Here is a 12107-nt window from a genome sequence, read left to right as displayed (position 1 = left end):
AAAAAAAAAAGTTACACAAAAAAAGACAGTACACTTTTACCTGGAACAGAACATTTTAATTTTTTAACTTTATTTTATCATTACAGGGATGCTTTATATCTGTAGGAATAAAAAAGTCCAGGTGAAACAGCTATAATTTCATGCTGAATAACAGAAAAGATGTTATACACTCACAGAAGCAGCATTATTTTCAAATGATTGTCAGTAGGTTTAGTAGTCTCATCCCAAAAAAATGTCATAAATGTGCTTGACTAGACAAAGTTAAGGAAACATACAGACGGATGACAAATTAAAGAAGAGTGTCTTAGTAAGGTGTTGGGTCATGATGAGCCACCAGAACACCTTCAGTGCACCACGTCATAGATTCTCCAAGTCTCTGGAAATGTACCAGAGTGATGAAGACTGTTCTTCCTAAAGGTTTTCCCTCAGGTGGTGTGTTTTTATGATGGTGGTGGTGTAGGAGAGCGCAGTGCAAGGGAGGTGTGTGTCACTCCAAAATCTCCCATAGGTGTTCAAGTAGCTTGAGATGTATTGACTGAGAAGGCCAGAGCATATGATTTATATCATTTTGCTTTTCATCAACCATTTACTTGTACTGTGTGGATAGAGACGGGTTCATCGTGGATAAAGGTGAAGCATCTATTCAGATCAAAACTGTGTATTGATTTAAATAGATGCTTCACTCTAAGGGGACAAGTGGACACCAGAAACATGGTGCCACCATTGTTTTCCTTTAATTTGCTAATCTGTATATACATATGCATTGGTGCAAACCATGAGTATTGCCACACACTATTGACGTATCACGGGGTTAAAAGCAACTACTATATTTTTCTAAATTTCCTTCACTTGACATCAGGCAGCGATCCTTTCAACCTGTCCTCTGCTCTCTTGTGTTTCTGCAGTGTAACCTGCAGCCTCCAGTATTTAAGATACAGCCACATCAGCTTCCCATTTTTCCTCCTGTCCATATTCATCATGTCTGCGCAGTGCCTATCATTTTTAAAAATGTCCCTGATGTCATCCTCCAGCCCCAGTTCCGCCCCCACCGGGTTCTTGACTACCCTGAGCAGCAGATCTTTCTCCATCTCCATCCTGTGTTTCCTAGGCAGCAGGAGGCTGCAGAAGGCGTTCTGCCTCTCCACCAGCTGGTGCTCCAGGTCCTGTAGCAAAACCTGGGCTCTCTGCTGCCAGTCCTCCTCCTGTTGCAGAGCCGCATCAAGCGCCAGTCCAGCTGCTCCAGTCTGCAGAGCACGCTTCTTCTCCTCCTCTAGCTCCTCACGTTCCTTATGCAGCTGCTTGCGCTCCTCCAGGAGATGCTGGCTCTGAGAGGCCAGGGCCTTCTTGTAGCCCTCCACCCGCTGACGCGCTTTCTCTAGCTCCAGCTCCAGGAGGGCGGTCGTGCGCCGGTTCTCCGTCAGCGTATCTTTATACTTGAGCTCCAGGTCTTTGGCAACGGCAGCCACGTCCCCCTCGAACTGGCTTTTTGCTTCTTGGATCTGCCTCTGCGACTCACGTGTCCAGATCCAACCTGACAGGATGCAGAAGTGAATATATGCAGGATTAGGAGGTTTATACTAAAAGACTATATGACAAGCGCAAAGAGAAATAACTACATAAACTATATTTAAACCAGCGGATTTCTTCTTTTGCTTCACAAACTGTGTGTATGTTCTTCTCCATCAAAAAATATTGAATTAAAAATGCAATAGTTTGCTTTAATTTTAAAATGAATGTCTTATTTATCCAGTTTTAGAGATATAACGATGTAAGGCCCTTCTCGCCTTCCTTGATTACAAACGTCATCGACTACAGCGTATGGCTGTGATTGGACAATGGTTACATTTCAGTGTGACACTACTGCAACACAGTGATGAAAATGAATTGAATGCTGACTGTGTATCACAAGTGAATGTTACATTTTAATAATGTAATAAAGTCAGTATTTAATTCTTAAAAGAGCAAAAATTCCCTGTTGATTGTTTTTCACTGAAGACAAAAAGTGATGTAAAAGCAATACAAGAAAGGTTTTGCTTTTCAGTGTGGCAAGTCGTCCTCATGTCACAAATGAAAAACAATACCGTCTGTGTATTGTACTTCACTTTTTTTTTTCTATCTGGCATGGAATCCTCTCCATATGACGGCTGACTCACGTGTGTCATGAAAAGGTGTGGTTTGGGACATACCCTGAAAAGGCATTTCCAGTTTGGCTGGAAAAGAAGTCGTAAAATGGCACTACCTATTCAAGTACAAGAGCATATCTAATGATGATACTAACTTTTTTTTTTAGTCTTAAATGTCTTACGTAGACTTTACAAGCGTGACCCATGTGCAAGGCCGAGTCTCACCTGGCCAGTGATAGACTTTCACATGATCACAGAATGATGCCTTTGCTTAGATACTCACGAAAGGCCGCAAGGCCAAGCATCGGCACTAACAGAGCGTAGTTCCATTTTCCCCCATCAGGACCCTCATGTGGCACTGGCCTTATATTCCATCCAGGAGGATCATTCAGGTTGTTCATGGAGATAGTCTGCAATTGAAAGTCAAGATGTGGCACTGCCACTCTGAGGTGTCTTTATACAAAAATAAAAATGCACTTCAGTCATAAACTCTGCAGATCATGCAGACAGTTTGCTCACTTGGGCCTATCAGGTTTCATGATCTTTCACTTTGATTCATTGATTTATAGGAGATTATGTACTGATGCACAACACTGTGCTTCCCAAATGATATGCAGACTTATTTTCTGGGTGCATTTTTGCTCAAAACAGACTACACACAGTGTTACTTATAAACGTACAGTGAATACAGGCTTTACTCATACAAAGCAAAAACATAACAAGTCTAGACTCTAGGTTACGCCTAGTCCTTCCTATACAATGCTAAGCTAAAGCTAACTTGCGCTTCAGGTCACTAGTAGCTGCCTGCACATTTGAATTCAATACAAAACAGCGGTACTTGGTAATAAATTAAGCTTTTATAAACCAACACCTGCTTACCTTGAGAAATAGCACTAAACACTCACGTACTGTTTCTTCTTCAAGGTGCGCTCAGCTCCGCGCAGTGTTACGCTCTGAACGTTATTTACGCAACCAACGCAAAACAGACTTCTTTATCTTGACGTGGGGGGAAGGGGGGGTTATTATATTTCAAATTTTGTATTTTTAACTGAAACAACTTCAACAATATTTAAATGAATATTCTACATTTGTAGTAATATTTATTTAACTATATTATTCGTTTAAATGTGCTCAAATTAATTTCTATTGATAATGCAGTGTTATTACTTGGTCCTTGGATTCCCCCCATGTTACGGAGCGCATTGGTATTACCCGATGGTGGGACTCGGTGGTTTATAAATAAGTATAGAAGTTCACCTACTGTGGCATAACAGCATATCAGAGATGTCAGGTTTGAATGTAATCACTACAGTTTGTCTTTCATTTAAGCAAGAACATGAAACTATTATTATTATTATTATTTAATATACAGCAATAAAAGTGTTGAAATAGCTTTAGTAGGTCCTACTGCTTCCATTTACATCCATCTATCTCTTCCATTTATTTTCTTCTACTGTATTTATGTGAGAATGGCTCACACTATTCATTATATTTATATATAAACAAAATATTTTCTTAACAAATATTATTTTATTAACAAATTTACTCCATCAGTAAATGTATTTTTTGATTTACTCTTCCATGGGCACAGGCTCAACGAAACTAGACAGTTGAAGAATGGAAAAAGACCATGTGATTTTTTTTCTTCTTCTAATCTTCAGCTGTCCAGTTTGGGCGAGGCTGTGACCAGGATAGCTTCAGATTCTTGCTCTTGGCTGACAGGAGTAGAACCTGATGTGGTCTTCAGCCGTTGTAGCTCATTCACCTCAAGGTTTGATGTGTTGTGCATTCTGAGATGCAGTCTGGTCATTCTCCTCTGATCTCTGTCATAAACAAGGTGTTTCAGCCTGCAGACCTTCTGCGCACAGGATGTTTTTTTCTTTTTTTCTTCGCACCATTCAGTGTGAGAGTGTTGTGTATGAAATTCCCAGGAGATCAGCAGTTTCTGAAATTCTCAAACCAGCCCATCCGGCAACAATAAACATGCCACGGTTGAAGTCACAGAGATCACACTTTTTTCTGCATTCTGATGTTTGATGTGAACATTAACTGAATCTCTTGTCCTGTATCTGCATGATTTTATGCATTGTGCTGCTTCCACCTGATTGAATGATTGGATAACTGCATAAATGAGCATGTGAACAGGTGTTCCTATTAAAGTAGACGGTGAGTGTACCTAATATACCCCGAGTTGACAGTTTATTAGGTACAGTGTACACCTTCACACAACCTGTACATTACAACAAGTTATATATCAGTTAACTGCAATGGTTAGCTTACATCAATGTTTCTAGTCTTAGTCTTAGTCTTAGTTTCTAGCCTTGGTCATTTGGGTATTGGAGTGGCAATAAGTAACCTTACTGGCACAAATGCTGTTTTTTTCTGAGCTACAATTCCCTGCTTTATTACTATTTTATCTTAATGACTTATTTATTTGATTGTTACATTATTATTATTTTGAAGAATTAGTTTTTTCTTCATAATGTGCTGTGAGCTGTATTTCTGTATTCTGTATTTCTGTATTCCCATCGCAGGGCACAATCACACACACTCACACACCCATTCACACACTATGTACAATTTAGAGATGCCAATCAGCCTGCAATGCAGACAGAAGTCACCAAATAGTAACATGAATAAGACATAATATAGCCTTTGTAACTGTATATTGTAATTAGTGTGTTTAGCTCTCTCTGCACAGGTGAAACAGGCAAATTACATGGTAAGAGATGATAAAGTGAGGACTCTAGTTTGATCTCATCTGGAACAGCTGCCTTATTGCTCCTGCTTTAGTGAAATTTTCACTTTCATTCCTAGTGCCAAAAGCCAATGGGTATCATGATGCCAGGTCCAATAGGACCCAAAGGGCACAAAGGAACAAAAATAAGATGCAGTGAACAACATTTCTATTTTATGTATATTATTTAAAAATACATCAGAAACTGTTTTAGTAACCATCTTTAAGTTTCACAGGGTACCATAAGAGAGCCTGGACAACCAGGACCTCCAGTAAGACCTTGAACTAAATCATTAAATAAGCCTAACTGAACAGAATGGAACAGTATGGAAATGGGCCTTTAGACACTTTTTAAAATTGCAGTTTGCCCGTATCCACAAAGAATCTACGCTAACGTTACAGAAATCGCACAGTGGGAAAGTGGCTACAATGTGCTCTTAACCTCTCCTTTTCCACCCAATGTTTAAAAACCTTGAACTGATATCTGTTCAATACTGACAGTTGGTCTGCTAGCAGCAAAAGAAAGACTTTGAAACATTAAGGCAGTCCAACAGATTCAATACTTTATTATTGAAGATATTATACAAAAAAAACAAAAACAAAACTTAGGAGAAGTTACAGGCTAAACCAGGAGGGGCGTTTTCTGCTTCGCTCCACTATTCTCTTCTCCTTGTCTACATCACGAGGAGCTTCATTGTCATACAGAACCACAGTGTCCACAGTGGGTGCGTTGTGAGGACGGCCTTCCATGATTTCAATCTGCTTCCGAATCCTGGATGTCTCCTTTTGGACCTTCTCATAGCAGAACCCACAGAGAACATGCTTCTGTTTTAGGTTCCCACACTCTGGACATGGCTCAATGTTCGTCTAGAGGAAATAAATCAGTTTATATTAGAGTTTATATTTAAGGACGGTGATGATCTGATTTTTTTCTTCAGGAGCCAGTGATGTGCCTGGTCATTTACTCAAGGCCACACTTCATTATTATTTTAAACATCTCAGACTTGCCTTGACTTTAATGAGTTTATTTGGGTTCCGTCTTCTGCAGCGATTCACCTCGATGGTGCGTCTCTTTTTGGGTGCTGCCATCCAGAAAATGCTGTCCAGGAAACTGGGCTCAGAGCTGTCATCATCTCTAATGTGCTGAGGTTGAGGAAGAAGGCTGGGTCCATGCACTGCTAGAGCTGGACCTAGGCAGAAAAATGATAGAGGAACATTAGTTTTCAGGGCATAAGATAAAGTGTTATCTTATATTACCTCTGGTACACACATATAGACACACATTTAGAGCTCGCAGATTAATAACTGACATTACCAACAACACTCTGGACGACATTTTGGACAAGTTTGACTTCTGCCAGTGTCGTTGTTAGACACGCAGGGTTGCCAGATTGGACAGGATATTTCTAATCCAATCACGGTTTACAATCTTACTAATTGACTAGAGATCATGGTGCTTCTGAATTTAATCTAAACTAAAGTATGGTTTCTGTTGTGTCTAATAGAACAGAACAAATATACATAATGATAATATATAATAAGCACAAATAAAATACAATGTTTTATTAAGTCACAATCTGGCAACCCTGCTGCCACAGCATGCTGCCCTTCCTTGTTGACTTATTCAATATTTCTTAATATTACGCTCTTTATTTACCTAAATTCCTGTCAAACCCTGCAGTCTGTATTAAACTGGACTCCAATTGTTGCAAAGAATGTCTTAGAAATCGTAAAAATCCTGTCAGCGACATAATGTCTCCTCAGCCCGCGTACACACTACAACATTCTCACGGTCACTTGGCTAAGAAGAGCAACTGCGCATGCGCACATTGTCGTAATAGTGCATTTTGGAGGTTGTAGTTCTAAAAACGTAAGTTGTACTTCTTGAATGGCTAATACTTGCTATTTACGACAAATCTAAACTCTAAACAAAATGTATTCATTTATAAGTTTAATATAAAAATATAAGCGTCAAAAAAATTTGAGTATGCCATTAAAAGGTCGCGAGTTTTACCAGTTTGACTACATCACCCATAACGCTTTGTGTAACATAGCAGACCAACCATTTCTATTAAACATATGGCGTCACTTCCTGGACCGTGAAACAGCAATGGCAGAAAGGGGATACAGTTTCTCTCTAACTACATTCAGGTAAATAAATTAGCTATCCCTCTTTTTTGTTCTTGTGTCTTTATGGACCTTCAGTGTGTCTCAGATGTTAATAAAAGACGTAGGATTTCTTAAATACTGTGAAGTAAAAAAAAACAAAAAAAAAAACACGGACAATAGTGAAATAGAAAGTGATGCAGAGTCACTGTTAATTAGCTGCGGCTGAATCCCGAACGCATTGGTCCTCTGTATAAGAGCGCACTACAGGGCATATAAAACACGCCGTGATGAGTGCACTCGGAGTTCAATAAGGATACATTTGGGATAAAGCCCACTGCGTAGCCGTGTAGAGCAGCGCTATTACTCTAGTTAAGAAGCTAGTTTGCGTGTTAACACAGAGCCTGAATGTAATAAATAGATAGTTGTTGATAGCTTACTTGACTAGTCTTAATGCTTTAAAGCATAATGTTGTGAAATGAGAAAAGAAATGATAGATTAATAATGTCAATTCTGTAATTAAAGGCTTTTTGCTTTGAGTCGGTTAAACTGCTTTCAGTTTCGTTTTAGCATCACAGATGTACAAATAACACAGATTACCTATGGCTTTTGGGTATCTGTGTATACTGTAATAGTAGATAATAGCCTGTTTTCTGTTTTCAGCCCTTCAGGGAAGCTGGTTCAGATTGAATATGCACTGGCAGCTGTTGCAGCAGGAGCTCCATCAGTTGGAATTAAAGGTATGATCATCTCATTATTTACTTTCATTTAATATCCCTCTTCAGTGTATATTGCTATTTTTGCTGGTATTACTATTACTGAGTTTAACTAGGCATGCATTTCCTGAAGGAAAAAACTTGCAAGGAGCTGGGAGAAGGAAGGAAAGAAAGAAGGAAGACAAAATAGGATCAAGAAGGAAGGAAGGAAGGAAGGAAGAATGAATGAAAAAGAGATAGAAAAGAACAGAAAAGTGAAAAGGAACATAAAGAAAGAGAGAGAGCGAATGAGGGGTAAGAAGAAGAGAAAGAGTGAGGAAAAAAGAAAGAGAAATGACACTAAGAAAAAAACAGAAAGTGGGAAACAAACAAAAGAATTGAAGAAACACTAAGAGAAAAGAGAAAAAATAGAAATGAGTGAGAGAAAGAAAGGCAATGAGGGGAAAAACAGAATGAAAATGAAAATGTGTGGGGAAAAAGCAGAAAGAAAGAATAAAATAGGAAGGAAGGAAGAAGAGACTAACGGCAAAAATGAAGGAAGAGTTTGCAAAAAGAGCTAGATAGAAAGGAAGAAGAAAGAGAGGTGAGAAGGAAAGAGAAAAGAAGAAAAAAATGAAGTAAGAAAAAAAAACAGAAGAAAAGACTGAGAGAGAAATTAAGATTGAAAGAATTAGAGAATGAAGAGACTAAAAGAAGCTATGAACAAGGAAAAGCATGTCAGAAGAGATGTAGAGCAAGAAAGGAATAAGAAAAGGGATAAGACAAAGAAAGAGGGGGAAGAAAAGAGAAAAAAAAAGTAGCAATAAAAAAAAAAATAAAATGAGAAGAAGAAAAAGAGTGAGTGGAAGAAAAGACCAAAAGAAAGACAAGATGTAGGAAAAGCAGGAAGAAAGAATGAATTAAGTAAGAAAGAAGAGACTTAAAAATTTGAAAAATGAAGAGAGTGCAAAAAAGAGAATGGAAGGAAGAAGCAAAAGGGGAGAGGAAGTGTGAGAAAGAATAGAGAAAAAAGAAGAACAATAGAAAAAGACAGAAGGAACAAAAAAACAGAAAAGAAAAGACCAAAAGAATGAGATGCAAGGACACAATTATTAAGGAAGAGTGAAGGAATGAAGAAAAAACAACTGTGAAGACTAAAGAAGAGTGACAGATTGCTGGAAAAGGAGTGAGAAAGGAAAAAATAATGACTAAGAAACTGGAAAAGAAGAAAAAGAAAGAGGGAGGATGTGTGAGAGAGAGAGAGTGCATGATGTGCATAGGGATGCATATTAATGCACGGTTATTAATCCACCTTCATCCGCAGCTGCAAACGGTGTAGTGTTGGCGACAGAGAAGAAGCAGAAGTCGATACTGTACGATGAGCAGAGCGTCCACAAAGTAGAGCCCATAACCAAACACATTGGCATGGTGTACAGTGGGATGGGCCCAGACTACAGGTACGAACTCCACTTCACACAGTAACAGCCTGTCTTCATTACTTCACTGTCTCTGTTATCACGGGCAAAATTCGAGAGTTGATGTCATATAATTTTATTTTAATTTTATTTCCATATGCAATATTTTGTATTGGTTTATACCAAAGCAATGTTGAATTCTCAATCCTGTTTGGTCAGAAGGTGTTCAGTTTCTATAACAGCAGCTCTGACTGGAGTTACAGCTGTAATTCAAAACACAGATTTATATTAATACTGAAAGTTTAAAAATTGCCATCAATGATGTGGTGCTTTTGTGTAAGGGGACGGTTATTTAGCATTTTGTAACAGCCACTAAGTTGTCGGACACAGGAAAAGTTCCTCAGAATCATAGCAAGCTGCAATCTTTGTCTTATTTACTTACAGAGAAAAGGAGAGAGGCTGATGAGGGAGTGATGAGGGACTTTTTTTTTTTAATAGCTGTTTGGTCATCTGCCAATTCCAGCTAACTTCATAGTTCTTAACAGAGGAAAGCACTATCCGCCCTCTTCTGCATACATGAGCTCATAGACACCCTCGATTGGCTAGTGTCGCTGTGATTGACAGGCGAGAGAGAGTATGCTATCCCTCTCACTCAGAGAGCACAGCCAGTTTTGCTCCCTTGACTCCCAGGCACAGATATCTGTGGTATCATCAGGATTCGACCTCGCAGTCTCCAGACGATAGGGTCGATGCTTTCCTGTTGTGCCACTCGGGAGCCAATTATCAGTTATTTTGGAATAAGTGAGCTGTGTGTTCTTTTCTTAGTATAGGGAACAGAGTTGAAGTTGTTATTCATTGTTTTCAGACATACTCTACAGATGCAGTAGATTGAGATCAGTATTGCTGGAGTATTCCTTTAAGCTGAAGTGTCAGGTGAAACAATTTTAAATTTAAAAAAAAAAAAATCTTTTACTTTGCAGGGTTTTGGTGAGGAGAGCACGAAAGCTTGCTCAGCAGTACTTCCTGGTCTACCAAGAGCCGATTCCCACAGGCCAGCTTGTTCAGAGGGTTGCTTCGGTCATGCAAGAGTACACACAATCAGGGTGGGTTTGATTCCTCCGTCTTAATATTACACACTGGTTTTTGAAGTGGAGTGGGTCAGTGACATATACAGTGCCTTCAAGAATTATTGGGATCCTTAATGAGTGTACAGAAAATGAATTTATAAAAAGAATAACACATGGAATGAATGATGTAAGTGTTTTTAATTACAGAATTAGACATAATTAAATTTCCAGGGAATTGAGAGCAAAAGAAAAAAAAATTCCAAGAATAACAATTTGTTTGAATTTAAAATATTCATTAATAGTGTCATTTTGGCACATATTTTTGAGGGAAACTTTTCTGAGAGAAGCAATATGAGAAAATTATTTCTCATATTGTTTGAGTGGGAAATTTGAATTATTGTGTATAATGATTATTTTATAAAATTATTTTTGCTCATATTTATAAAGGGTGCAAATAATTCTGGAGAACTCTGTACAAACATTAAACCTAAAGTGTTCAGTGGAGAGTCAGGGCTTGTGTTAATATGTTTTGCAGAATTGTGTTAAGATGAATATTTTTATGTATTTGCTCCGTAGTGGTGTTCGTCCTTTTGGTGTATCTCTCCTGATTGCTGGCTGGGATGAAGATCGTCCGTACCTCTTTCAGTCTGATCCCTCGGTATGTAAGAATTTGCAGCATTTCTAGATGGTTGTACTCTGTGGCTCGTTGAAATACGTGCAATAGTCTGAACTCTGCACTCAATATGTACATGTGAAATTTTGCAAAAACATTGATGGGCTCTTTTTAGAGTTTTATATTATGGCACTCCTGCAGAGCATTTGGGAAGTTTCTGGGTTCAAGTCTGAGTTTTTATTTATTTATTTATTTATTTTTATTATTATTATTATTATTATTATTATAAATGTATCCATTTATACAGTATAACGTATATGCTTTTACATATTACATCACCTGAATATTAAAGGAAAATCCATTCTGAAACACATTAAATATGTTTATACTGAAATATTTGTAATGTGCTTAGCAAATATGTCATGTTGCAAACAGTGTGTGTAAAAAGTATCTTTTTATTAAAATATGAATATGTTTATGGTTTAAAGGGTGCATACTTTGCATGGAAAGCCACAGCCATGGGAAAGAACTACGTGAATGGAAAAACCTTCCTTGAAAAAAGGTATTAAATACTTTACAGCGCATCTGCTATTAAACCTTTTGCAAAGCTAACTTTTCTAAACATACTATTGTTCCACCACCTCTGTGTTGTGTCATTTTAGATACAATGAGGATCTGGAACTGGAAGATGCCATTCACACAGCTATTTTGACCCTCAAGGTAAGATTGCACTTCTTCTGATCCTCTTGCTGATTAGATGGACAAAAGATGAGCATGGAAAAGCATTAACAGATGTTTATGATTTGCCTCAAAACATAAAGGTAAAGATGCAGTCAGCGTTCATGTTGGTTGCATGATGTAAATGTGTTACAGGAAAGCTTTGAAGGCCAGATGACGGAGGACAACATTGAGGTGGGAATCTGCAACGAGAGCGGCTTCAGGCGACTGACTCCTGCAGAAGTGAAAGACTACCTAGCAGCTATTGCGTAAATTCAACCAGAAACACTGATTCATTTTGAGTTCATTTCTTCAGAAAAGATTAAAATGTTTGAGAAGTGCAGTGGATTTAAATGGTAGTTTTATTATTTGTATTTTTTTTTCTACTTGATGAAGAAAATAAACTACCATAATACATGCAAACCGGTGTGATGTCCATGATTTCTTTCAAAGAACTACAGGACCTGAATGAAACTTAAAGATGCCTTTAGAGAGAATTTATTGAACGTTAGAACATGTTTTAATTGTAATACGAGATATTACTTATTCCTTTCATCTTTTTATTCTGTGAAATGGACATGTAGTTTCCTGTCCCTGTCTGGTTTGTTTTGTAGTCAGTGTCTGTCAGTGGGCG

At 38.1% G+C, this 12107-nt stretch overlaps 3 protein-coding genes across 3 annotated transcripts; 1 reads left to right on the top strand and 2 right to left on the bottom strand.

Moving 5' to 3' along the window:
- Window positions 1-34: 34 nt before the first annotated feature.
- ccdc127a (coiled-coil domain containing 127a) lies at window positions 35-3133 on the bottom strand. The gene is made up of 3 exons (XM_026923952.3): window positions 3003-3133; window positions 2407-2533; window positions 35-1531 (listed from the first exon to the last, which is right to left on the bottom strand). Exons 2-3 carry the CDS (start codon window positions 2522-2524, stop codon window positions 846-848), a joined length of 804 nt encoding a protein of 267 aa, XP_026779753.1. The 5' UTR covers window positions 2525-2533; window positions 3003-3133; the 3' UTR covers window positions 35-845.
- A 2268-nt stretch (window positions 3134-5401) lies between these two features.
- mrpl32 (mitochondrial ribosomal protein L32) lies at window positions 5402-6684 on the bottom strand. Its single transcript, XM_026924674.3, has 3 exons — window positions 6518-6684; window positions 5869-6050; window positions 5402-5727 (listed from the first exon to the last, which is right to left on the bottom strand). Exons 1-3 carry the CDS (start codon window positions 6609-6611, stop codon window positions 5476-5478), a joined length of 528 nt encoding a protein of 175 aa, XP_026780475.2. The 5' UTR covers window positions 6612-6684; the 3' UTR covers window positions 5402-5475.
- A 213-nt stretch (window positions 6685-6897) lies between these two features.
- Window positions 6898-11896, top strand: psma2a (proteasome 20S subunit alpha 2a). The gene is made up of 8 exons (XM_026924321.3): window positions 6898-7011; window positions 7630-7706; window positions 8986-9118; window positions 10057-10179; window positions 10720-10801; window positions 11245-11318; window positions 11419-11476; window positions 11630-11896. Exons 1-8 carry the CDS (start codon window positions 6971-6973, stop codon window positions 11744-11746), a joined length of 705 nt encoding a protein of 234 aa, XP_026780122.1. The 5' UTR covers window positions 6898-6970; the 3' UTR covers window positions 11747-11896.
- The last annotated feature ends 211 nt before the right edge of the window (window positions 11897-12107 follow it).

This window comes from Pangasianodon hypophthalmus, chromosome 22 (genome assembly GCF_027358585.1).
Source record: "Pangasianodon hypophthalmus isolate fPanHyp1 chromosome 22, fPanHyp1.pri, whole genome shotgun sequence".
Classification (NCBI taxonomy): Eukaryota; Metazoa; Chordata; class Actinopteri; order Siluriformes; family Pangasiidae; genus Pangasianodon; species Pangasianodon hypophthalmus.
Note: the sequence above shows the minus strand (reverse complement) of the source record. Positions and strands in the feature narration are given on the sequence as shown.

Coding starts and splice junctions, on each gene's coding strand:
- psma2a (XM_026924321.3), top strand. CDS start 6,971: ATGGCAGAAAGGGGATACAGTTTCTCTCTAACTACATTCAG. Junction 9,119..10,056: donor GGGATGGGCCCAGACTACAG/GTACGAACTCCA, acceptor TTTACTTTGCAG/GGTTTTGGTGAGGAGAGCAC. Junction 11,477..11,629: donor CAGCTATTTTGACCCTCAAG/GTAAGATTGCAC, acceptor AATGTGTTACAG/GAAAGCTTTGAAGGCCAGAT.
- mrpl32 (XM_026924674.3), bottom strand. CDS start 6,611: ATGTCGCTGACAGGATTTTTACGATTTCTAAGACATTCTTTGCAACAA. Junction 6,051..6,517: donor AGGGTTTGACAGGAATTTAG/GTAAATAAAGAG, acceptor TTTTCTGCCTAG/GTCCAGCTCTAGCAGTGCAT. Junction 5,728..5,868: donor ATAAACTCATTAAAGTCAAG/GCAAGTCTGAGA, acceptor TATTTCCTCTAG/ACGAACATTGAGCCATGTCC.
- ccdc127a (XM_026923952.3), bottom strand. CDS start 2,524: ATGAACAACCTGAATGATCCTCCTGGATGGAATATAAGGCCAGTGCCA. Junction 1,532..2,406: donor GCTTGGCCTTGCGGCCTTTC/GTGAGTATCTAA, acceptor GCATCCTGTCAG/GTTGGATCTGGACACGTGAG.